Genomic DNA, 27,059 nt, shown 5'->3' with positions numbered 1-27,059 from the left:
AATTTTTTGAGGAGTCTCCATACTATTTTCCATGGTGGCTACACTAATTTACCAGCAGTGTACTAGGGTTCCCTTTTCTCCACATCCTTGCCGACACTTGTTATTTCTTGTCTTTTTTAATAACAGCCATTCTAACATTGAGTGATACCTTATTGTGGTTTTGATTTATATTTCCCTGATGATTAGTGATGTGCTTCTTGGCCATCTATAGGTCTTCTTTGAGGAAGTGTATGTTCAGATCCTCTTCCCATTTTTTAATAGGGCTGTTTGGTTTTTTGTTGTTGAATTGTGGAAGTTCTTTATATCTTTTGGATATTAAGTCTTTACACCTTACCATATATATAGTTTGCAAATGTCTTCTCCCATTTGGTAGGTTGCCTTTTCATTTTGGTGATGGTTTCCTTTGCTGTACAGAAGTTTTTTAGTTTGATGTAGTCCCATCTGCTCATTTTTGCTTTTCTTCCCCTTGCCTTTGAAGTCAGCTCCATAAAGATGTTGCTAAGACTGATGTCAGGACCTTACTGCCTCTTTCTTCTGGTAATTTTATGTTTCAGGTCTTACACTCAAGTTTTTAATCCATTTTGAGTTAATTTTTGTATATGGTATAAGATAGTGGTCTAGTTTCATTCTTTTGCATGTGGCTATAAACACCCTTTGTTGAAGAGACTGTCTTTTATCTATATTATGTTCCTGGCTCCTTAATCATAGGTTAATTGTTTATATAAGTATGGGTTTATATCTAGGCTCTCAGTTTTGTTCCATTGATCTATGTATCTGTTTTTTGTTTTGTTTTGTTTTATTTTTTTACCAATACCATACTATTTTGACTACATAGCTTTGTAGTACAGTTTGAAATCAAGCAGTGTGATACCTCCAACTCTGTTCTTCTTTCTCAGAATTACTTTGCCTATTGACGATCTTTTGTTGTTTCATACATATTTTAAAGTTACTTGTTCTAGGTCTATGAAGTATGCCACTAGACTTTTGATAGCTATTACATTGAATTGGTAGATTGCTTTAGGTAATACGGACTTTTTAACAATATTAATTTTCCTAAACCGTGAGCACAGACTACCTTTTCACTATTTGTGTCTTTTAAAATTTCTTTCATGAATGTTTTATAGTTTTCAGTGCACAAGTCCTTCACCTTCTTGGTTAAGTTATTCCTTGGTATTTTATTCTTTTAGGTGCATTTATAAGTGAGATTATTTTCTTAATTTCTCTTTCTGATGTTTCATCATTGGTGTGTAGAACACCACAGATTTCTCTGTATTGACTTTGTATCCTGCAACTTTACTGAATCCATTTATTTATTAGTTCTAACAGTTTTTTTGGTGGAATCTTTGGGATTTTCTATATATAGTATCATATCATCTGCAAGTAGTGACAGTTTTACATCTTCCTTACCAGTTTGGAGGTCTTTCATTTCTTTCTTTTGCCTAGTTGTTATGGCTAGGATTTTCAATACTATGTTGAATAAAAGTGGCAAGTGTGGGTTAGTGTTCTTGTGTTTTTCCTGAATGCTTTTCACTGCTGAGTATAATGTTAGCTGTAGAATTGTCATTTAGGGCCTTTATTATGTTGAGGTATGTTCCCTCTTGTACCTACTTTGTTGAGAGTTTTTATCATAAATGGATGTTGAATTTTTTTTTTAAAGATTTTATTTATTTACTTGTCAGAGAGAGAGCACAAGCAGGCAGAGTGGCAGGCAGAGGCAGAGAGAGAAGCAGGCTCCCTGCTGGACAAGAAGCTCGATGCGGGACACGATCCCAGGACCCTGGGCTCATGACCTGAGCTGAAGGCAGTGGCTTAACCAACTGAGCCACCCAGGCATCCCTGGATGTCGAATTTTGTTGAATGCTTCTTCTGCATCTATTGAGATGATCATATGATTTTTATCTTTCATTCTATTGATGTAGTATATCACATCGATTTGCAGAACCATCCTTGCATCCCTGAAATAAATCCCATTGGATTGTGGTGTATGATCCTTTTAATGTATTGTTGAATTTAGTTTGCTGAACTTGTTGAGGATTTTACATCTATGTTTATTGAGGATATTAGTCTATAATTTCTTCTTTTTGCGGTGTCCTTGTCTAGCTTGGTATAGATGATGCTGGTCTTATAAAACACTTGGAAGCTTTCCTTTGAAGAGTTTGAAAAGGATAGGTATTAAATCTTCAAATGTTTGGTTGAATTTGCCAGTGAAGCCATCTGGTCCTGGACTTCCGTTTGTTGGGAAGCTTTTGATTACTGTTTCAGTGTCCTTACTAGTTATCAATCTATTCACATTTTCAGTTTTTCATGATTCATTCTTAGAAGATTATATGTTTCTAGGAATTTATTCATTTCTTCTAAGTTGTTAAGCTTGTTGGCATGTAATTTTTCATAGTAGTCTCTTAGGAACCTTTTATTTCTGTGGTATCAGATGTAATTTCTCTTTCATTTCTGATATTACGTCTTTGAATCCTCTCTTCTGTTTTACTTGGCTGGTTTAGTGAAGGGTTTGTTGAATTTCTGTTTTCAGAGAACCAGCTCTTACTTTCTTGATCTTTTTTATCATGCTTTAAATCTCTGTTTCAGGGATGTGTGGGTGTCTCAGTAGGTTAAGTGTCTGACTTTGGCTCAGGTCATGAGATCTAGCCTCCTCCCATCAGGCGCCCTGCTCAGTGGGGAGTCTGTTTGTCCCTCTGCCCCTCTCCCCACTTTCTCTCTCAAATGAATAAATATATATTTTTTAATCTCTATTTCATTTATTTCTACTCTGATCTCTATTATTTTCTTCCTTCTACTAATTTGGTCTCTTTTTGTTCTTCTTTTTCTAGTTCCTTTAGGTGCAAAGTTAGATTGTTTTTTTGAGAATATTTGTTTGTTTGTTTCTTGAGGTAGGCATGTATTGCTATGAACTTCCCTCTCAGAACCTCTTTTGCTGCATCCCATAGATTTTGGTATGTCTGATTTTTGTGTCCATTTGTCTCTAGATATTTTTTTTTCTCTCCTTTGGTTTCTTCAGTGAACCATTGATTGCACAATAGCATGCTGTTTAATCTCCGTGTTTTTGTGGGTTTTCCTGTTTTTTTCTTGTAATTAATTTCTAGTTTCATACCATTGTGGTTGGAAAAGATGCTTAATGTGATGTCACTCATTTTTAATTTATTGAGATTGTTTTATGGCCCAACATGTGATCTGTCCTGAAGTATGTTCCATGTACAATTGATAAGGATGTGTATTCTGCTACTTTTGGGTGGAATATTCTATATATATCTATTAACTCCATCAGGTCTAATGTGTCATTTAAAGCCAGTGTTTCCTTATTGATTTTTTTGTCTGGATGATCTGTCTGTTGATGAAAGTAAGGTATTAAAGTCTCCTACTATTATTGTATTGCTTTCAATTTTTCCCTTTAGGTCTGTTAACAATTGCTTTATATATTTTGGTGCTCCTGTGTTGGGGGCATATATATTTATAAATGTAGTATCTTCTTGCTGGGTTGACCCCTAAATCATTATGTAATGCCCTTCTTTGTCTTTTATTACAGTCTTTGTTTTATTTATTTATTTATTTATTTTTAAGTAGGTTCTAAGCCTAGTGTGGAGCCCAGCATAGGGCTTGAACTCTTGACCCTGAGGTGAAGACCTGAACTGAGATCAAGAGTCAAACACTTAACCAACCGAGCCACATAGATGCCCCTCTTATAATCTTTGTTTTAAAGTCCAATTTTATCTGATAGTAGTATAGTTACTCCAGCTTTCTTTTCATTTCCATTTGTATGGAATATCTTTCTAACCCTTCCCTTTCCCTCTATGTGTGTTTTTACTTCTGAATCTTGTAGGCAGCATATAGATCGGTCTCTTTTTTTTATCCATTCAACCACTCTGTCTTTTGATTGGTGAATTTAGTCCATTTACATTTAAAGTAATTTTTAATAAGCATATACTTATTGTCATTGTGTTAATTGTTTTCTGGCTGTTTTTGTAGTTCCTCTCTGCTCCTTTCTTTTTCTCTTCCCTTGCGGTTTGCTTGTTTCCTTTAGTGTTATTTAGTTATTTAGTTATTTAGTGTTATTCCTTTCTCATTTTATTTTATGTATTTACTGTAAGTTTTTTTCCTTGTGGTTACTGTTAAGTTCGCAAAAAATATTTATGCAAATAGCAGTATTTTAGCTTGATATCAACTTCATTTTAAACAGAATTCACAGCTTTGCCTTTTTACTCCCACCCCCACATTTTTTATTTTTGATGATTCTTTTTTATATCTTTTTATTTTATGCTTCTTTTAACTAATTATTGTAATTTCAGCTAAGTTTACTACTTTTATCTTTTAACCTTCATGCTTGCTTTATAAGTGACTGGTCACTACCTTTATTTTTATTTTTTTTAAGATTATTTATTTATTTATTTGACAGAGGGAGATCACAAGCAGGCAGAGAGAGAGAGGGAAGCAGGCCTCCTGCTGAGCAGAGAGCCCGATGCGGGGCTCGATCCCAGGACCCTGGGATCATGACCTGAGCCGAAGGCAGAGGCTTTAACCCACTGAGCTACCCAGGCACCCTGGTTACTACCTTTATTATATAATTATCTTTTCCAGTGAGATTTTTACTTTCCTATATTTTCTTACTACTTAGCTTAAAGAAGTCCCTTTAACATTTATTGCAGGGCTGGTTTAGTGGTGGTGAATTCCTTTAGCTTTTGCTTACAGGGAAAGCTCTTAATCTCTCCTTAAGTACTGAATGATAACTTTGCTGGGCAGGGAATTTGGGTTGGAAGTTTTTTCCTTTCAGCACTTTGTATATGTCATGCCACTGTCTTCTGGCATGTAAAGTTGCTACTGAAAAATCTGCTTATATAGCCTTCTAGAGTTTCCCTTGAGCATAACAAGTTGTTTTTCTCTTGTTGCTTTTAGGATTCTCTCTTAATCCTTAACTCTTAGAATTTTAATTATGATGTATCATGGTGTGGATCTCTTTGGGCTCATCTTATTTGAAACTCTGGGCTTCCAGGACTTGGGTCTTTAATTCCTTCCCCAGATTAGGGAAGTTTCAGCCATTACTTCTTCAAATAATTTTTCTTGCCCTTTCTCTATCTCTCCTCCTTTTGAGAGCCCTACAATATGAATGTTATCCTGCTTGATATAGTCTTAAGGGTCTGTTAAGGTATTTTCACTTCTCTTAATTTTTTCCTTTTTTTAAAAACCACATTTGTAAAGGTGCTGTGTGAACTGGGAAAAGTGTTAATTATTACAAGATATTTTGGAAGTCGCCAGATAAAGTGCCAGAACATAGAGACACATCTGCCAATTTTTTTTTTTTTTTGAGCATTTTCAGAACTGTTTCTAAAATTAGAATTCTAATTAATTTCTTATCTTCTCTTTTTTCAAAAGACTATTTGTTTTCAGATTATATCTTTCCTAAGTTTGTGTTCCTTAAAAAAAGTGAAGTAGGGGTGCCTGGGTGGCTCAGTTGGTTAAGCATCTGATTCTTGATTTTGGCTCAGGTCATGATCTCAGGGTCATGGGGTCGGGTCCCCTGTTGGGTTCCATGCTTAGCAGAGCGTCTGCTTGGGATTCTCTCTCTCCCTTTCCGTCTGCTTCTCCCTCCCTCACCCTCTCTCTTCTCTCTCTCTCAAATAAATAAATAAATCTTTAAAATAAATGATTGTGGTAGTATTTGGTATTTAGTTAAAAACGGGCACTTGACAAAATAAAAACCTATATCAAGTCCCTCTCCTTTTAAAATTTCTTAATTTCTCCTTTTAAAATTTCTCCTTTTAAAATTTCTTAGCCCTTGAGATTAAGTTGTCCAGGAACCAATGCACTGTAATTACCTTATTCAGATTGGAGTTTGGGGAGTTTTTTCCCTGTTCTACTGTCTACTCCCATTACCAAACCGCACCAGTTCTTTGCCTGAGTGATTCTCAGCTGCACTCTTTCTTTCCTGTGTTCTTAGTTCATATATTGTGCAGGCCGTTGTCACACCACACTTAAACAACTGCTGGAGCCCCTTTGCTATTCTTCTTGACCTTGATTCCTTTGTGCCCAAAACTTCCACAGCTTCATAACATTCATCAGTTGCATCACCTTTTTTCTTGTAATTTTTACTATTGAAGTATAGTTGATATACAGGGTTATATTAATTTCAGGTAAATAACACAGTTACTCAACAATTCTGTATATTATGCAGTGCTCACCTCAATGAGTCTGGTTATCATCTGTCACCATACAACTTTTTTTTTTTTTTTTTTTTGCTAACTACGGAGATGCTTTGGGGCTTCAGTTCTTTCTCATTCTTTAAATGTGTGAAGTAGCTTTATTTAAGTATTAATAGCGTACAGTATTATGTTAATTTTAGGTGTACAATATAATGTTTCAATAATTCTATTCATTACAGTCAGTGCTCATAATTGTACTCTTAATCCCCTTCACCTGTAATACACATCCCTCCATCCCCTCCCCTCTGGCAGCCACCAGTTTGATCTGTGTAGTTAAGAGTCTGGTTTTTTGTTTTTGTCTTTTTTTCTTTCTTTGTTTCTTAAATTACACATATGAGTGAAATCATGGTGTTTGTCTTTTCTGGCTGACTTTTTTTTGCTTAGCATAAGACTCTCTGGATCCATCAGTGTTGCAAGTGGCAAGATGTCATTCTTTTTTGTGGCTGGGTAATATTCTACTGTGTATATATAACATATCTTCTGTATCCATTCATCAGTCCATGGACATTTAGGTTGCTTCCATATCTTGGCTATTGTAAATAGTGCTGCAGTAAACACAGTGGGTGTATATATGTTCTCTAGTTAGTGTTTATTCTTTGGGTAAATACCCAGCAAGGGAATTACTGGATCCTATGCTGGTTCTGTTTTTAACTTTTTGAGGAACCTCCATACTATATTCCACAGTGGCTGCATCAGCTTGCATTCCCACCAATAGTATAAGAGGGTTCTTTTTTCTCAACATCCTTGGCAACACTTGTTATTTTTTGTCTTTTTGATTATAGTCATTCTGAGAGGTGTGAGGTGGTATCTTGTAGTTCTTCATTTGCATTTCCCTGATACTTAGTGATGTTGAACATCTTTTTATGTGTCTGTTGACCATCTGTATGTCTTCTCTGGAAAAATGTTTACTCCTGTCCTCTATCCATATTTTAATTGGAAGTTTGTTTTTTTGGTGTTAAGATATATAAGGTCTTTATATATTTTGGGTATTAATCTTATACATACAACCTTATTGGATATATCATTTGCACATATTTTCTCCTGTTGAGTGAGTTGTCTTTTTGTTTTATTGGTGGTTTCCTTTGCTGGGCAAAAGTTTTTTATTTTGGTGTATTCCCAATAGTTTTAGTTTTGCTTTTGTTTCCCTTGCCAAAGAAGACACATCTAGAAAAATGTTTCTACCACAGATGCCAAATAGATTACTGCTTTATGTTTTCTTCTAGTTTTATGGCTTCAGGTTTCACATTTAGGTCTTTAACCCATTTTGAATTTATTTTTGTATATGGTATAAGAAAGTGGTCTGGTTTCATTGTTTATATGTAGCTGTCCAGTTTTCCCAGCACCACTTTTTAAAAGATTTTATTTATTTATTTTACAGAGAGAGACAGCAAGAGAGGGAATACAGGCAGTGGGAGTGGCAGAGGAGAAGCAGGCTTCCCTCTGAGCAGGCAACCCAATGTGGGGCTCGATCCCAGGGCCCTGAGATCATGACCTGAGCCGAAGGCAGATGCATAATGACTGAGCCACCCAGGTGCCCCTCCCAGCACCATCTTTGAAGAGACTTTTCCCAGTGTATCTTGCCTGCTTTGTCATAGATTATACCATACAACATTATTACAGTATTATTGACTATATCCTCTATGCTGTACTTTTCATCTCTTTGACTTAATTTATTTTATTTTTTAATATAATTTTTAATTTTTTTAATAACATATACTGTATTATTAGCCCCAGGGGTACAGGTCTGTGAATCGCCAGGTTTGCACACTTCATAGCACTCACCATAGCACATACCTTCCCCAATGTCCATAACCCAACCACCCTCTCCCTACCCCCTCCCCACCGGCAACCCTCAGTTTGTTTTGTGAGATTAAGAGTCTCTATGGTTTGTCTCCCTCCCAAACCCATCTTGTTTCATTTTTTTACTTCCTTACTCCCCAAACCCCCCACATTGCCTCTCAGCTTCCTCATATCAGGGAGATCATATGATAATTGTCTTTCTCTGATTGACTTATTTCGCTCAGCATAATACCCTCTAGTTCCATCCACATCCTCGCAAATTGCAAGTTTTCATTTCTTTTGATGGCTGCATAGTATTCCATTGTGTATATACACGTATATATAGCCACATCTTCTTTATCCATTCATCTGTTGATGGACATCTAGGTTCTTTCCATAGTTTGGCTATTGTGGACATTGCTGCTATAAACATTTGGGTGCATGTGCCCCTTCGGATCACTACATTTGTATCTTTAGGGTAAATACCCAGAGTGCAATTGCTGGGTCATAGGGTAGCTCTATTTTCAACTTTCGGAGGAACCTCCATGCTGTTTTCCAGAGTGGCTGCACCAGTTTGCATTCCTTTCTCCGCATCCTTGCCAGCATCTGTCATTTCCTGACTTGTTCATTTTAGCCATTGTGACTTGTGTGAGGTGGTATCTCATTGTGGTTTTGATTTGTATTTCCCTGACACCCAGTGATGTGGAGCACTTTTTCATGTGTCTGTTGGCCATCTGGATGTCTTCTTTGCAGAAATCTCAGTTCCTGTCCTCTGCCCATTTCTTGATTGGATTATTTGTTCTTTGGGTGTTGAGTTTGATAAGTTCTTTATAGATTTTGGATACTAGCCCTTTATCTGATATGTCGTTTGCAAATATCTACTCCCATTCTGTTAGTTGTCTTTTGGTTTTGTTAACTGTTTCCTTTGCTGTGCAAAAGCTTTTGATCTTGATGAAGTCCCAATAGTTCATTTTGCTTCCCTTGTCTTTGGTGATGTTCCTAGGAAGAAGTTGTTAACGGCTGAGGCCAAAGAGGTTTGCTGCCTGTGTTCTCCTCAAGGATTTTGATGGATTCCTTTTTCACATTGAGGTCTTTCATCCATTTTGTGTCTATTTTCATATGTGGTGTAAGGAAATGATCCAGTTTCATTTTTCTGCATGTGGCTGTACAATATTCCCAACACCATTTGTTGAAGAGACTGTCTTTATTCCACTGGACATTCTTTCCTGCTTTGTCAAAGATTAGTTGACCATAGATTTGAGGGTCTATTTCTGGGCTCCCTATTCTGTTCCATTGATCTATGTGTCTGCTTTGGTGCCAGTACCATACTGTCTAAATGATGACAGCTTTGTAATAGAACTTGAAGTCTGGAATTGTGATGCCACCAACTTTGGTTTTCTTTTTCAACATTCCTCTGGCTATTTGAGATCCTTTCTGATTCCATATAAATTTTAGGATTATTTGTTCCATTTCTTTGAAAAAATTGGATGGGATTTTGATAGGGATTGCATTAAATGTGTAGATTGCTTTAAGTAGCATAGACATTTTCACAATATTTGTTCTTCCAATCCATGAACATGGAATATTTTTCCATTTCTTTCTGTCTTCCTCAATTTCTTTCATGAGTACTTTATAGTTTTCTGAGTATAGATTCTTTGCCTCTTTGGTTAGGTTTATTCCTAGTTTCTTATGGTTTTGAGTGCAATTGTAGATAGGATTGATTCCTTAATTTCTCTTTCTTCTGTACTGTTCGTGTAAAGAAATGGAACTGATTTCTGTGCATTGATTTTATATCCTGACACTTTACTGAATTCCTGTACAAGTTCTAGCAGATTTGGAGTGGAGTGTTTTGGTTTTTCCACATGTAGTATCATATCATCTGCAAAGAGTGATAGCTTGATCTCTTTGACAGTTTAGATGCCTTTAATTTCTTTTTGTTGTCTGATTACTGAGGCTAGGACTTCTAGTACTATGTTGAATAGTACTGGTGATAGTGGACATCCCTGCCGTGTTCCTGACCTTAGTGGAAAAACTCTGTTTTTCTCCATTGAGAATGATATTCGCCGTGGGTTTTTCGTAGATGGCTTTGGTGATATTGAGGTATGTACCCTCTATCCGTACACTTTGAAGAGTTTTGATCAGAAGAAGATGCTGTACTTTGTCAAATGCTTTTTCAGCATCTATTGAGAGTATGATATGGTTCTTGTTCTTTCTTTTATTAATGTATTGTATCGCATTGATTGATTTGCAGATGTTGAACCAACCTTGCAGCCCTGGAATAAATCCCACTTGGTTGTGGTGAATAATCCTTTTAATATACTGTTGGATCCTATTGGCTAGTATTTTGGTGAGGATTTTTGCATCTTTGTTCATCAAGGATATTGGTCTATAATTCTCCTTTTTGGTGGGGTCTTTGTGTGGTTTTGGGATCAAGGTAATGCTGGCCTCATAAAATGGATTTGGAAGTTTTCCTTTCATTTCTATTTTTTGGAACAGTTTCAGAAGAATAGGAATTAATTCTTTAAATGTTTGGTAGAATTCCCCTGGGATGCCGTCTGGCCCTAGGCTCTTGTTTGTTGGGAGATTTTTGAAGACTGCTTCAATCTCCTTACTGGTTATGAGTCTGTTCAGGTTTTCTATTTCTTCCTGGTTCAGTTGTGGTAGTTTATATGTCTCTAGGAATGCATCCATTTCTTCCAGATTGTCAAATTTGCTGGTGTATAGTTGCTCATAATATGTTCTTATAACTCTTTGTATTTCTTTGGTGTTGATTGTGATCTCTCCTCTTACATTCATGATTTTATTTATTTGGGTCCTTTCTCTTTTCTTTTTGATAAGTCTGGCCAGGGGTTTATCAGTCTTATTAATTCTTTCAAAGAACCATCTCCTAGTTTCATTGACTTGTTCCATTGTTTTTTTGGTTTCTATTTTATTGATTTCTGCTCTGATCTTTATGATTTCTCTTCTCCTGCTTTCTTTAGTTTAGGTTTTCTTTGTTGTTCTTTCTCCAGCTCCTATAGGTGTAGGGTTAGGTTGTGTATTTGAGACCTTTCTTGTTTCTTGAGAAAGGCTTGTATCACTATATATTTTCCTCTCAGGACTGCCTTTGCTGTGTCCCACGATTTTGAACAGTTGTGTTTTCATTATCATTTGTTTCCAATAATTTTTTCAATTCTTCTTTAATTTCCTGGTTGACGCTTTCACTCTTTAGAAGGATGCTCTTTAGTCTCCATGTATTTGGGTACTTTCCAAATTTCCACTTGTGATTGAGTTTTAGCTTCAGAGCGTTTTGGTCTGAAAATATGCCAGGAATGATCCCAATCTTTTGATACCAGTTGAGACCTGATTTATGACCCAGGATGTGATCTGTTCTGGAGAATGTTCCATGTGCACTAGAGAAGAATGTGTATTCTGTTGCTTTAGGATGGAATGTTCTGAATATATGTGATGTCCATCTAGTCCATTATGTCATTTAAGGCCTTTATTTCCTTGTTGATCTTTTGCTTGTATGACCTGTCCATTTCAGTGAGGGGAGTGTTAAAGTCCCCTACTATTATTGTGTTATTGTCAATGTGTTTCTTGGATTTTGTTATTAATTGGTTGATATAGTTGACTGCTCCCATGTTAGGGGTATAGATATTTAAAATTGTTAGATCTTCTTGTTGGACAGACCCTTTGAGTATAATATAGTGTCCTTCCTCATCTCTTATTAGAGTGTTTGGCTTAAAAATCTAATTGATCTGATATAAGGATTGTCACCCTGGCTTTCTTTTGATGTCCATTAGCATGGTTAATTGTTTTCTACCCCCTCACTTTAAATCTGGAGGTGTCTTTGGGTCTAAAATGAGTTTCTTATAGACAGCATATTGATGGATCTTATCTTTTTTATCCATTCTGATACCTTGTGTCTTTTGATTGGGACATTTAGCCCACTTACTTTCAGGGTACCTGTTGAGAGATATGAATTTAGTGCCATTGTATTGCCTGTAAGGTGACTATTACTGTATATTGTCTCTGTTCCTTTCTGATCTACTACTTTTAGGCTCTCTCTTTGCTTAGAGGACCCCTTTCAATATTTTCTGTAGAGCTGGTTTAGTGTTTACAAATTCTTGTAGTTTTTGTTTGTCCTGGAAGCTTTTTATCTCTCCTTCTATTTTCAATGATAGCCTAGTTGGATATAGTATTCTTCGCTGCATGTTTTTCTCATTTAGTTCTCTGAATATATCATGCCAGTCCTTTCTGGCCTGCCAGGTCTCTGTGGATAAGTCTGCTGCCAATCTAATATTTTTACCATTGTATGTTACAGACTTCTTGTCCCAGGCTGCTTTCAGGATTTTCTCTTTGTCACTAAGACTTGTAAATTTTATTATTAGATGACGGGGTGTGGACCTATTTTTATTGATTTGGAGAGGTATTCTCTGTACCTCCTGGATTTTGATGCTTGTTCCCTGTGCCATATTAGGGAAATTCTCTACAGTAATTCTCTACAATACCTTCTGCTCCCCTCTCTCTTTCTTCTTCTTCTGGAATCCCAATTATTCTAATGTTGTTTCATCTTATGGTATCACTTATCTCTCGAATTCTCCCCTCGTGGTCCAGTAGTTGTTTGTCTCTCTTTTGCTCGGCTTCTCTATTTTGTCATTTGGTCTTCTATATCACTAATTCTCTCTTCTGATTCATTTATCTTAGCAGTAAGAGCCTCCATTTTTTCTTATACCTCATTAATAGCTTTTTTTATTTTAACTTGGTTAGATTTTAGTTGTTTTATTTCTCCAGAAAGGGCTTTTATTTCTCCAGACAGGATTTCTCGAATATCTTCTGTGCCTTTTTCGAGCCCAGCTAGCACCTTGAGAATCATCATTCTGAACTCTAGATCTGACATATTACCAATATCCGTATTGATTAGGTCCCTAGCCTTCGGTACTGCCTCTTGTTCTTTTTTTTGTGGTGAGTTTTTCTGCCTTGTCATTTTACCCAGATAAGAATATATGAAGGAGAGAATAAAATATTAAAAGGGTGGCAAAGACCTCAGGAAAATGTGCTTTAACCAAATGGGAAGAGATCCCAAATTGTCGGGGAAGAAAGGGGGGTAAAAAGAAGTTCAGAAGAAAAAAAAATTTTTTAAATAAAAGGAAAAAATATAAAAAAGAAAATATATATATTAGACTAGAGTCACCCACTTAATTTTGAGAGTATTTGGTCTCTTAGAAGAAACTACCTCTCAAAATTTTTAAGAATGAAAAACATATATATATATGTGTGTGTGTGTGTGTGTGTATGTGTGTGTGTATGTATATACGTATATATATATACATATATGTATACATATATATACCCTTATTTTGTGTATATACACAGAATAAGGGTAAACACGATGAAGGGATGGAATATGACTATAAAGATGAAAAAATTTTTTTTAATTTCTAAAAAAGTAGTTGATAAGTTGGTTGGGAAAATAAAGAAAAAGAAAATGGAGAGAATTTGCTCAGGCTGGAGACTAGAACCAAGCCCTGTGCTAGATTTAGGGTATATTTTGATCTATTAGAAGAAGTTGTATCCCAAATTTTTTAGAAGAAAAAACCCTATATCTATACAAAATAGAAAGTTAGATACAATGAAGGATAAAATATGACTATAATAATGAAGGTTCAAAAAAGATTTTTTTTTATGAAATGTATTGTTAAGATAAACTAGTTAAAAATGTTAAAAGAGGAAAGAGTAAAAGTTAAAAAAATTTTAGAATAAGAAAAAAATAAAATTAAAAAAATTAATTAATTTTGCAAGAGTAAAGAATCATGGGGAGAAAGCCATGAATTCTGTGCTTTGCTTTCTCCTCCTCTGGAATTCCGCTGTTCTCCTTGGTAAGTGAACTTGGTCTTGGCTGGATTTCTTCCTCATCTTCTGGGGGAGGGACCTGTTGTAGTGATTCTCAAGTGACTTTGTCCAAGGCGGAATTGCACCACCCTTACCAGGGGCCGGACTTAGTGATACGCGTGGGCTTGCTTTTGGGAGCTTTTGTTCCCTGAACACTTTCTGCCGAGTTCTGGAGGACAAGAATGAAAATGGCAGCCTCCCAATCTCTGGCCCAGAGGAGTCAAGTCTTCTTAGGGCCCTAGTCTTCAGTGCACCCTCAGAGAAAAGCGCTCAATCACTCCCATCTCTCTGGCCTCGAGCTGTGCTCCAAGCTCACCCAGCCTGAGACTAAGTGTCTCCTCCGTCTCTGGCACACAGCCCCGCCTGGCGTCTCCAAACCCAGCAGATCCCTGCCACTCTTCCGGGGGGAGGGGGGGTTCTCCCCGGATCTTGTGGGGTCCCTGCTAACAGAGCAGTGGCCTGACTGTGCCACGGATTACGGTTCAAGGTAACCCCGAGTTGAGAGCTTACTCCTCAGCTCCCTCCCTATAGCTAGCTTCCCTGCTCTAATACCTACGCACTCTGAGATACTCTGATACCCCTGATCCTTCTGTGACCCCGCAGGACCTGATACCACGCTGTCCCCATCTGGGCTTCACCCCAGCTTAGCCTCTGGAGCGATGTCCCTCAGTGAATCAGACTTTTAAAAGTTCTGATTTTGTGCTCTGTTGCTCAGCTGCTTGCCAGGAGCCGGCCCCTCCCCTGCAGTCTGTCTTCCCGTCACTTTGGATTCACTTCTCCGCCGTTTCTACCTTTCAGAATGTGGTCAATTTTCTGTTTCTAGAATTGCTGCTCTTCTTCTCTTCGATCTCCTGTTGGATTTGTAGGTGTTTGGAATTCTTAATTTATTTTATAACCAAAAGTTTGAACTTCTTCATCCCTTCTATCTGTTTGACTCATCTCAATTTTTTAGTTTCATTTTGCTATTCTTTCTGGGCAAATTCCCTTGCTTTGTCTTCCACCTTGCTGATGCATTCTTCTACTTTATCCAGTCTGCTTTTGAACCCTTCCGGTTTATTTTTCAAATTTCTGTTTGGTACTTTCGTAAATTTTCTTTATCTTTGTTTAAGTTCTCATTGTGTTCAACCAGTTTTCTACTGAGTTTACTGAGCATTTTTATGATAATTTCTTTGAACTTTTTAAATCAGGCTGATTGCTCATCAGTGATTCATTTGGTTCTTTTTCTGCGATTTTTGTCATGTTCTTTTCTTTGGAACATATTACTCTGTCTCCTCATCTTGCCTAACTCTTTGTGTTTGTTTCTCTAGATGAGGTAAGTCAGCTACCTCTCCCAGTCTTGAATGAGTGACCTTATATAGGCGATGGTACTATTTGGCCCAGAAATACAATCTCTTAGTCACCAAAACAGGTGCTCAAGGGGTATCCCCTTTGTGGGCTATGTGTGCCCTCCTGCTGTGGCAGGGCCTGGGGCTGTGGTTGGTGGGCTACTCTGACACTTGGTTGGGCTGCAGGTGTCTGCCGCTGCTGCAGGGTGTCTGTGGGCAGGGTGCTGTACGGGGTATTCCCACTGTTACTAGAATTTTAGAGGAATTCCAAAATGGTGCCCACCAGCACCCATATTAGTAAGGTAGACTTGAATTGCAAAAATTGCTCCCACTGGTGTCAGTTTCCAGAGAGAGTCCCTGCTGTTTCCTGCCTCTTCAGGAAGATGCTTTTAAGGTTAGCAAATGATTCTCCTTAATCTGTGCTCTACGTGCTCTTCAAGTTGATGTTTTGCACTGGCTTCTGGGATGAGTGAGTCTGTGTATGGGCCGTTTAAGATCAGGTTTTCTGTTTCCTGCAGGTTTATAGACCTCGTAAAGGTGATTCCTATTGATTTTCAGAGCCTAGTGTTTTGGGGGCTTGTCTCTCCTGTGCAGGATCTAGGGATTTGGGTGCCAGATATAGAACTCAGGTACCTTTGATCCTCTGGGAAAAATCTATACTTTTGATACCCCTCCCAATTGTGACCCACCATAGCTGGGTTTGTTTTATTCCCTAGCCAGTCTGTGTTTCTGCCTCTCTTTCCCATCCTGCTGCTATCTTTTTATTCTTTGTTTTGAAGGTTCCTGTTCATTGAACTTTCAGGTCCCTTTTAGGAAGGATTATTCTACAGTTAGCTATAGATTTGTATCCACAGAGGAGGTGAGTTCAGGTCTTGCTACACCACCATCTCGAACCCAGCTCCTTAGATTACATCTTTACCGAAACCAACACCAGGGTTAAAGCAATGCCATATAAAGGATGGATTAGAAGACAATTTACAATAACCTATTGGTCACTTGGATGACCACTGAGAAGGAGAGGAGATAGCAGTCTCACCCAAGGCACTGGAAATAAAAACAGGGAAGACTGATGCCAGAAGGTAGGACTTAGAAACTAGTAGGACTTGTAGGTGAGGGAACAAGAGAACAGCTGAACTTGGGAGACTGGGAGGCTGATGATCAAAAAGCATAGCAGGTATGAGGGAAGGAAAGGGGAGTTTCTTGAAGAGACATGCCATGTTTGAGGTGCTGCTAGTACACCTAGATGGAGATGTCCAAAGCCAGTTTGCAGTGTGGGCCTGGAGCATGAAGAAATCTAGGGTCACATATTGGACTAGGAAAATGTCTGTAATGAGGTCACCAAGTGAGACAAGATGGAGTCTCACTGTGGAGCTTTGTAGATTGAATGAATATCTGCATTGAAGGGCCTGCCGGGTAAGAAGAGCCAACAAAGGCTCTTCTGACTCTGTGTTTTGTAGTCTGTGACCATTCTGTTCTGTAGAATATGGGACATGAAAGAGGGACACCTACTGCTCTTACCAATTTATGTATTGTAAAAGAGATTCATGACATCTGGTAGACTACTGGGTAAGATTTGTTCCTTAGGAAATCTTCCACAGATTCACAAACTAAAAGGGAACAAACAAAAATAAATAAGAATGTACATTTTGTTAAATAACCAAATTTAAAAATGAAATGTGTTTTTCAAGTCTAATACTGAAAAGTTTATAGGAACTATATGTTTTTATTGATCTTTACTAATTCTCCCCCCCCTTTTTTCTCTAGATTTTACATTGTGCAGTAGGTAAGTATGGAATTTTCCTCCTACTATATACAGTGGGCTCTGCTTTTTTAAAAAGTCATAAGTAATAGGTCAATTTGATTATGACTGAATATTGAAAAAACAAAACTATTTAATCATTGTATATAAAATTGTTTATGTTGGCATGGCTTTTGGTTTCTTAAATGACAGGTACTACTAGGTGTTATCATTGAACAATTTATTAAATGTCACAGGTGTTTCACTCTGTCAATGTAAAGAGGCCCCTCTCACCTTGTTATAAGGATGACAGGAGCACTCGCACATTCATTAAAGTGTGGCTTGGGGTCCTGGTTCTGGGCTATGTGGAAAGCCCTCTCTGTGATCACTTAAATATTATATGCTCTTTTCTTATGTTTGGAAATGGAGTACTACATATATTGCCATCTCCCAAATGAATACTGAATGAAGGTAAGAGGGATTGGAAAAATCTAAGTATAAAGGGTTGTATAAGTGTTAGGAATTTCTACAAAAAGCAGTTAAGTGTGTTTTCTTTAGCGGGGGAAGAGTTGGGTCATCAAATTCTGCTTCAGAACTGAGGTATAGCTTCTTGTCTGGAGTGGGCTAGACCCTTCTAATCAAATAGACATCAGTTCTGGAAATTTGACAGATTCTGTAGAGTAAGCCCATGGTGGTTTCTGTGAGTTTAGACTTGTCTCTGAAAGGGAGGATTTGCAGTTGACCTCAGGAAGCACCAAATGTCTGAAAACTCCAGAACCATATTTGATCCTTTCAACTTAATTCACAAATTAAGTGGGTACTTACTATATTCAGGGTACAGCGCTTGGCACTGTGGAGTTCAGAGATGAGGAGGCTTGGTTCAGAAGGACACATAGGTGGACATGCAGCAAGCTATCCCCTGTAGGTCTTGCAGGGTCACTCTGATACCTGGTTCCATTAATTTTAAGGAAGACAAAGCATCTTCATTGTAAACAGCTGCACCTTGGCTTATTTCCTGCTAGGAAGAAGGTCTACAGTCAGGGGTTTCTCATGATTTGCGGAATTTTGTGTGCTTGTGTCTACATTTATTTGAAGAGTGGCTGGGTAGAATATGTAGCTTTCATTAGGTTCCCACAGGAGTATGTGATCCCCAAAAGAATAAGAATCACTGCTTTAGAACCTTTGAGCAAGAGATTTGAAAAGGGCTTGGGGTCTCATCTGCCACACGGTCTGCTTTCTTAGAGGTTATGGGACCTGGGCTGTGTCACATAGCCAGTAAAGTGGTTTTAGCTGATGTATCATTTCACACACATTTCCTTTTTAATCCTTTATCTGCAATTTTGAGATGAACAGTTTTGTCCCTTCTTAGATGGTTAAATGAATTTTAAGCATAAGCTTGCGGATTAGGGGGTACATTTGGCCAGAGAGAGTCCTAGAACCATTTCAGGCCTTTTCCATGTGATTGAACACTGTGTTCCATTCTCCCCATTCTCCTAACCTTCAGCTGTCTTTAGATGCATGTTTTCTGAGCATGTGTGCTACATTTTAGTACGTATTTTATTATATTTTAGTGCCCCAATTTCCTTTTTCTTAGAATGTATTTTCATACCACTTTAAAATTTCTGCCCCTAGAAATAAAGTTTCTGACCAGTCTGTATTCATTCATATCAGGAACGTTACCGAATGCCTGGCAGGTGGGTGCCAGACACTGGGTTGGACAATGAGAGTAGAAAGGTGAGCAGGCACAAGCTTGGTTCAGGAAAGCCCCAGTCAGATGGGCCCCCTTCTGAACTCCTCTGAACGGATACGCTCCAGAGTAGTGTTCGTGCCACACTCTGCTCTGACAATTTGTGGACAAGTGTCCCCATGGTGCCTGACACATAGTGGATACTTAAAAATTCCTTTTTAGTTCCTCAAGGACCTTGCTGTATCAGTGATTCTCTCTCCCGCATCATCACTCTCTGTCATCCACCTTTTCCTTCTCACAAAATGCTCAGGTACGCCATCCTAAAAATAATTTGTAACCTAATCTTTGACCCTACATTCCTCCCTTACCGCTACTTAATTCCTCTCTATCTCTTTTACCAGATTTACAGTGGACGCTTTCCACTTCCTCACTCCCAGTAATACCTTAGACCAGCAGTTGGATATCCTTGTCCTAGTAAAAGTGCTCTTTGGTCTAAAATCAACAGTTTCTGCTAAATTCTGAGGATGTTTGAAACTTACTGGACTTCTCGACTACATGGGCACTACTGATGACTCCCTCCATTAGGTCCTGCTCCTTCAGTTTCCATTACACTGAGCTATTCTGGCTCTTCTTGTACTTTGTGGTTCTCTTCTTTCTTTGGGGGCTTTTCTTTCTTTCCTTGACTCTTCACCATGGGTTTTCCGAGGGTCTGGCCTAACTCTTTGCTCTTCTGACTGAAAATGGCCTCTGTGGGTGATCTCTTCTCTTCCCATGCTGTGAGATACTTGTGACACCCCCTTTTTTAACTCCAAGCCTCCTTTGCACCCTAGACTCCAGATCATCCCTTTGCCTGCTGGCTATCTACTTCCAAACACACACTTCCTCCTCCATATGAGTCAGATTCCCAGGCTTGTTCTGCCTCCCTTACTCTCCTTGTCAAGGGTACCACCAGTCACTGGCCTTTAGTCACCTAACCTAGACCTAGAGCTCACTGACCACTCTTCCTCCCCTCGCACCCCTACTCCCATAGCCAGGTGGTCATCACATTTTATCATTTCTGTTTCCTGCATATGTTTCAGATTGTCCAGTTTTTTTCATTACTATTCAGGACCTCAGTGTGCCTCATCTAGGCTCCCTTATGGGTCTCCCTGAACTTCTAGTCTTTTAATATTAACAGCAATAGTAAGAGCTCCCCTTTATGGAGCATTTACTGTGTTCCAGTGCTTTATATTCATTACCTCATTTACCGCCCCCCCCCCCCCCAATGTTACAGGTGACAAGACTAAAGCTTAGAGGTTTTTGGGTTTTTTTTTAAGATTTTATTTATTTATTTGAGAGAGAGAACACAAGCACAAGCAGTGGGGAGAGGGAGAAGGAGAAGCAGACTCCCCAGTGAGCTCAATCCCAGGACCCTGAGATCACGACCTGAGCTGAAGGCAGACGCTTAACCAACTGAGCCACCAGGCGCCCCCTTAGAAGGTTTTGTGTCTTGCCGAAGTTCACAGTTAATAAGCTTAGAGCCAGGAGTTGAACCTTGGGCTGTGTGACTCTAAGCCCATACTTCACATAGCCTGTAAGGGATTTAATTTAGTTAAAGGATAATTCTTTTTTTTTTCTTTTAAAGATTTTACTTATTCATTTGACAGAGAGAGAGAGAGAGATCACAAGTAGGCAGAGAGAGAGGGGGAAGAAGGCTCCCTGCGGAGTAGAAAGCCTGATGCGGAGCTCGATCCCAGGACCCTGAGATAATGTGAGCCAAAGGCAGAGGCTTAACCCACTGAGCGACCCCTAAAGGATAATTCTGAGCTTGTTTCCCTCCTTAAAACCCGTCACTCATTTCAACTTCATGATTTGGACCCTGCCCGCCTCCCCAGCCTTACCTGTGTCTTGCCTCTCACTCCATGATTCAACCACCTGGACCTTTTTGCAAGTCTCCCCTGTTATCGTACTACTGCCCTACTTCCTGCCTCTAGTCCATGCCAGGCTCTGCTCTCGGTCTGGGATGAGCAGCCCACCCTCTTCGGCTGGCAACTCTTCACCATTCTTCCTCCAGTAAACTTCCTGCCACGCAATGGCTAGATTAAGTACCATTTCTCATCTTTCTGTAATATCCTGCATCTCCCTGTTGTTATACTTTCTGCCATGTATTATGGTCTGTCACTATACCTGTGTCCCCCACCAACATCACTGAATATTTTCAGAAATGAGAACTATTTCTTATTGATTTCTGTAACCCAGAATCTAGCAATACAGGGTGCCTACTGGGAGCTCAGTGAACATTTGATCATAATATTACCAAATCCTGGTGACATTTTCCAACACTTGTTGCAAAGTGTTTTCAGTTCTTTTAAAAAATAAGAATGGGGCGCCTAGGTGGCTCAGTCATTAAGCATCTGCCTTCGGCTCAGGTCATGATCCCAGGGTCCTAGGATGGAGCCCCGCATTGGGCTCCCTGCTCAGAGGGGAGCCTGTTTCTCCCTCTCCTCGCCCTGCTTGTGTTCCCTCTCTTGGTGTCTCTGTCAAATAAATAAAATCTTAAACAAAACAAAACAAAAAACTTGTTTTGGAGCCTGATTTTACAGACTGTTTAGTTTATGTACTATAGGTGAAAAGTCTGGACCTTCATCAGACCTGGTTAATTATTAGTGGTGTGACTCAATTAGGAAGTGACTCAGTTGCTCTGCCTTGTTTCTTCATCACCTAGAGGGGGATGGTGCCCACCTCGTAGGGTCATTGTGCAAATGAAAGGGACATGCATGAGAAATACTTAGCATAGTGACTAAAACATGGCAGTGCTGAAAACTGTCCCTCTAAAATGGGAGCTGTGATTATTAACTAAAGCAACGTTGAGTTACTGTCCATCATGTGATATTTAATATTTATATAAGCATAACTTTTTAGTTTTCTTAAATTATAATTTCTATGTAAGTAAGTGCTTCAGGACCACATATTCCTAGTATAAGTTAGAGCTGCTTCTAGTTCATAGTTGTGACAGTGCAAGTGGGTAAACATAGCTTCCAGAAACAATAAATTAAAATTCTGTATGAGGGGCTCATTTCTATAAGAAGTCAAGCCTTCTGTCCATGCAAAAGGTTTCCCATGCCCCAATTATTTCAAAATTGGTGGTTTGTTCTCCATTGGTAATATAGAGATGAGTTATTTTGAGGGGTTGGGGGGTTTTGAACATGTATTGGGGATGTGTTCTTTTTTTAAGTAGGATATAATTGATGTCTGACACTGTATTTGTTTCAGGTGTACAACATAATGATTTGATAAATGTATACATTACCAAACGATGACACAATAAATTTAGTTCATGCCCATAACCTCACATAGTTATAAGCTCTTTTTCTTGTGATGAGAACTTTTAAGATGACTCTCTTAGTAATTTTCAAATAAAATACAGTACTAACTATAGTTACCATGGTATACATTACTTTTCCAGGACTTACTTATCTTCTGACTGGAAGTTTGCGTCTCTTGACTGTCTTCACCCATTTCCTCCACTCCCACTCTCTGGCCACCACCAGTCTGTCCTCTATCTGTGGGTTTGGTTTGGGGTTTCTTTTTTTCAGATTCCATATATGAGTGAGATAATGCAGTATTTGCTTTTCTCTGAGACAAGTATTTCTTAAATGTTGTGGTTGCAGCCCTCAACCCAAGGTCTGTAGTGCTTTATGTTTATGCAGCATTTTTCTTTTTGGAAATGAGAAATTAAAAACAACAAAAACACTTGAGACCTGTCTTTTATAAGGCCATAGAGAATAGTTCTGGTTTCTTTATTCATGTGGGACAGTTTGTGCTGAAGGAAGTCATTACCTATTTTCCCATGTTGTGCTTCAGATTAGATGTGGAAGAGGTATATGGGACATGGGGTGACTCTCAGCCAACTCTGGCAGGTGCTTCTCCTTTTTTGTTGGGATGGAAAGTAGAGGTAGAGGGACTAGAGCTGAAGATACTTTTGGTGAGACATGTTGCACTGATTTTAACCTTCATGTCAGAAATTATACTGTCAATATCAATAACTTTGGAAGTTGTCTTCTGATCGAAAAGTGTAAAACAAACTCAGTCATAGCCCAGAGGGTATTATGTCTAATGTTGAGTATTAGCGCTTTGATAACCTCAACAGACAAGGACAGAGCCTTTTTACTAAGATATTCTGGATCTGTGATTTCAAATATTTACTGTATGGGCCAGCTTGCACTTCTCTCTCAAACTAATGACACCTTTTCTTTTAGTTATTTATTTTTAAAAAGTGAATTTTAAGAAATTTGCTATTGTATTAATATTAGTAGGTAGGATATGGCTTCACACCTGACTTTATTAGGTAACAAATGGTGCCAGGGAGGAAGAGGAGCAGCTACTGGGGAGATGAGCACTGAAGACCACATCTCCTACCGGAAATCTTTTCCCTTCCGCCAATTAGAGTGAATTAAATCCTCATCAAACTGTAACACTTCTACCCCTCCCCTCAACTTTGACAGGGTCAAACTTTTAGTGGTTACTTACAGTGCAGTATTGTGAGGGGGAACTGTTACCACATATTATTAAAACCAGACCCAGAACCCTCCATATTATTATAGTGGAAGAGAATTCTGGAAAGAAAGCATCCTGGAAGGGAAGGATAATTCCTCTGTATTTGCATACCTGGAATTTCCTTTCCATCCCTATATCTGCCCAGTCCACAGGGGTATGGCTGTGAACAAAAACTGCTTTCTTTGGTTCCACTTAGGTTAGTTGACATTTTTTTTTTAAGATTTTATGTATTTATTTGACAGACAGAGATCACAAGTAGGCAGAGAAGCAGGCCTCCTGCTGAGCAGAGAGCCCGATGTGGGGCTCGATCCCAGGACCCTGGGATCATGACCTGAGCCACCCAGTGCCCCTAGTTAACATTTTTTTTATTTTTAAAGGTTTTATTTATTTATTTGACAGAGAGAGATCACAAGGAGGCAGAGAGGCAGGCAGAGAGAGAGAGGAGGAAGCCGGCTCCCTGCCAAGCAGAGAGCCTGATGTGGGACTCAATCCCAGGACCCTGAGATCATGACCTGAGCTGAAGGCAGAGGCTTAACCCACTGAGCCACACAGGCGCCCCCAGTAGACATTTTTTAAATGAATTTACCAAATAACAAAGAAGAGAAGAAAGGGAATGCGTATCAAAATACAAACAGTATAAAAATACCCAGATCCCCAAAGTACAAATTCTAGATCCTGTCATCTACCTCCCCTTTTGTTACTGGGAGGTGACACAGTCACACAGGTGCTGTCTTCTACCCTGTTCTTAATGTATTCAACCTTGGGAACCCCCCACCCCTCTCCAGCCCATTTTTCTGATGCCCTCACAAAAGTGATTAAAAATGTTTCAGAATTAGATTCAGGTTCAGATTCACTAAACTACCTGAAGGCATGGTTCATGGTGGCAGTGACAAAGGGGAGAAGGAGCCCTTTAGAGGTGAGGAAAATGGACTTAACCTTTCCCAGCAGGCTATCCTGTCTCCCCTGCCTGGAGGCTTCTAAGAGACCCCCCTGGAGAGTTCTGGGGAGCAGCAGGAGGGCTAAAGACCGGGATAGGAGGTTGCCAAAGTCAACCCTCACATCTTTGCAATTCTGCCTTTGTCACTTGTTAGGTACAGTCAGTCATTCCCCAGTGTCCTGACAACCAGAGCCTATATGAAGACCATATGGCCATGGTCAAACCATAATCTTTCCCACATCAGTCAAGCCCTACACACCAGCCTAGCTTGGTTTCCTTCTGCCTTGGCTCTTCATTCTGTTGCCTCCTGATCAAATTTTGCCTCGTCCCCTCCGGAGAGGAAGTGAAGGAAGGACAGATAGTTTTAGCACCTGTAACTTCTGCTCCTGATACCCAAAGCTAAAACACTTGTTCTTTGAAAAAACTTTGTGCTTTCACACCTCCATAATTTTGTACATGCAGTCTCTCTGCCTGGAACACCCAGCTCCGTCCATTGTTCCTTGCTCCGTGTGAATGTACCGAGATGAAGGGAAAGAAGAAATAGAGTGTGTTCATTAGGAGCCCAAAGTGCCTGAGCAGGGCAAGTGGGAGACTTAATCCAGAGCTCACGTGCACTGCCTGGCACGTGGCTAGCACTCAGTGAGCTGTTGCAGCTCCTGCCTTGATGATCAGTAGGCAAAACTTGATTTCTGAGGGCTTCTGTGCCCTGTCAGGGTTGAGAAGGGAAAGCCATGAAGAGAGCCCTGATCGGGAAATTTTACCCTCTGCCATCCTTGTAGGAACAACTAGGGGTTAGGTTTGAACAGAAACCTGTCACTGAGATATTTAAAGTATCTTCTCTGGAAGATAATATTGTAGCATCTGGTCCTTCAGGAACCAGGCTAAGGCAAACCAGGCCTACTGGAAACTCTACTCGTTTTGTGGCAAGTCCAATATCCTCTCTTTAGACTTTAGTTTTCACATCTGAAAACTAGAGGTTGGACTAGGTAACAGATTATCTCTAACATTCCCTGTAACTTGATGTTCTGAGATTCCATGAAACTAATGTAGCTTCAGAGATGAATTTCAGTTATCTGAGTAGTGATAGAAAAGATGGGTAGGCTAGCTCTTTCAGTGTACCTAGTATTAGTATTAGGAAGCTATTTCAACAGTACTGTTTCAAGCACTGTAGTTTCAGGAATTTTTCCGCTCGATGCATTTTGAAAGCCACATCTCGAAACAGAATTGAAATAGGAGGTGAGCACACACACATTTTCTATGGTATGCATTTACCCATAGTTATCACTAGATGGCACCCTTGTATCAGTGAGGAGATTTTTCTCTTGGCAGCTCTTCTGGAGGACTCCTAATAAAAATAGATAGTAATGAATCAATAGCTAAAACTGGGGAATGATCAAGTACCAGAAAAAAAGAGAAATGGATATTTTTCTGGATATCAGAGGTAATGAAAAACTGGAACTTTCTGCATTACCCTGAAGGAAATTATCATATAAATATATATATATATATATTTTTTTTTAAGATTTTATTTACTTATTTGACAGAGAGAGATCACAAGTAGGCAGAGAGGCAGGCAGAGAGAGTGAGAGGGAAGCAGGCTCCCTGCCGAGCAGAGAGCCCGATGCGGGGCTCGATCCCAGGACCCTGAGATCATGACCTGAGCCGAAGGCAGCGGCTTAAACCACTGAGCCACCCAGGCGCCCATAAATATATTTCTTAAGGCACCAAAGTGTCTTTAAAATTAAAAATAGCTTAATTTGCTTCATTAAAAGACAGGCCAAAAGAAAAATTTTTTTCTCAGAAGTTCTTTGGTGAGATGGCTTGAGACGATCTAAAGTTGATAAACCTTTCATTTATGTTCTTAGCTTCAAAAGCAAGTTTAATTCAAGGAAGCTGGAACCACCATCTAGTGGCTGAGTTGAGTAAATTCCATTGAGCCAAAAGGCGAAAGTTTGAGTCCTCTTTAGCAAAAGAATTATTTGATTCATGACTCTGTGGCAGGAGTTGAATGGTTAAATAAATAATAAATGGAGCAAGAATGCTTAGGAATATTTGTATGAAGTGGTATGTCTTTTTTTTATAGCTCTGTACAGCTTTCCCTGGGAGAGGATTGTTTTCTTCTCCATTCATGGCAAACATCTTTCCAGTAATTTTTTTCTGTCAATAATAGTTTCTATCTCACTATGTTCTTTTAACAATCTGCATTTAAGATTTATCCATTTCTTTGTATGGCTTGATAGCTCATTCCTTTTGATCTCTGAATAGTATTCCATTGTATGGATGTACGGGTTTGTTTATCTGTTCATTTATTGAAGGACATCTTGGTTGCTTCCAATTTGGGATGATTATGAATAAAGATGCTGTAAATATTCATGTACATGGTTTCATGTACACACAAAAAGATAATTTTTGCATTTTCAAATCAGTAGATTGTGTCATAGGACTGTGTTTAACTCTGTAGGAATCTGCCAAATTGTCTTCCAGAATGGCAGTACACTTAACATTCCCATCAGAAATGAAACTGCCATTGCTCTGCATCATTGCCAGCAATTAGTATTGTGGGTTTTAGCTATTCCAATATGTGTGTAATGGTATCTTTTGTTTTAATATTCATTTCTTGATAGATGATATTGTATATCTTTTCATATTATTTACAATCTATGTATGTTTTTGATGAGGTATCTATTCAGATCTTTTGCCCATTTTGTATTTGGGTCATCTGTTTTCTTGTTGAGATTTAAGAACTCTTATTATAAGGGGTGCCTGGGTGGCTCAGTTAAGGGTCTGCCTTCAGCTCAGGTCATGATCCTTTGATCCTGGGATGTCAGGCTCTCCACTCAGCAGGGAGCCTGCTCCTCCCTCTCCCTCTGCCGGCTGCTCTGCCTGCTAGTGATCTGTCAGTCAAGTGAATAAATAAAATCTTTAAAAGGAAAAAGCATTATTATATTTTGGATACATATGTAGATAATATATTTAG

The 27,059-nt window shown here is 38.9% G+C and overlaps 1 protein-coding gene across 1 annotated transcript in view; it reads left to right on the top strand.

Moving 5' to 3' along the window:
• HACD2 (3-hydroxyacyl-CoA dehydratase 2) overlaps positions 1 to 27,059 on the top strand; it is a 120,988-nt gene that overhangs the window by 18,415 nt on the left and 75,514 nt on the right. Inside the window, 1 exon segment of the mRNA XM_046003289.1 lies at positions 16,949 to 16,967. Coding sequence (XP_045859245.1) covers positions 16,949 to 16,967 — 19 coding nt within the window.

Source organism: Meles meles, chromosome 4 (assembly GCF_922984935.1).
Source record: "Meles meles chromosome 4, mMelMel3.1 paternal haplotype, whole genome shotgun sequence".
Taxonomy (NCBI): domain Eukaryota; kingdom Metazoa; phylum Chordata; class Mammalia; order Carnivora; family Mustelidae; genus Meles; species Meles meles.
The sequence above is the reverse complement of the archived record's forward strand: the minus strand, read 5'-3'. Positions and strand labels throughout refer to the sequence as shown.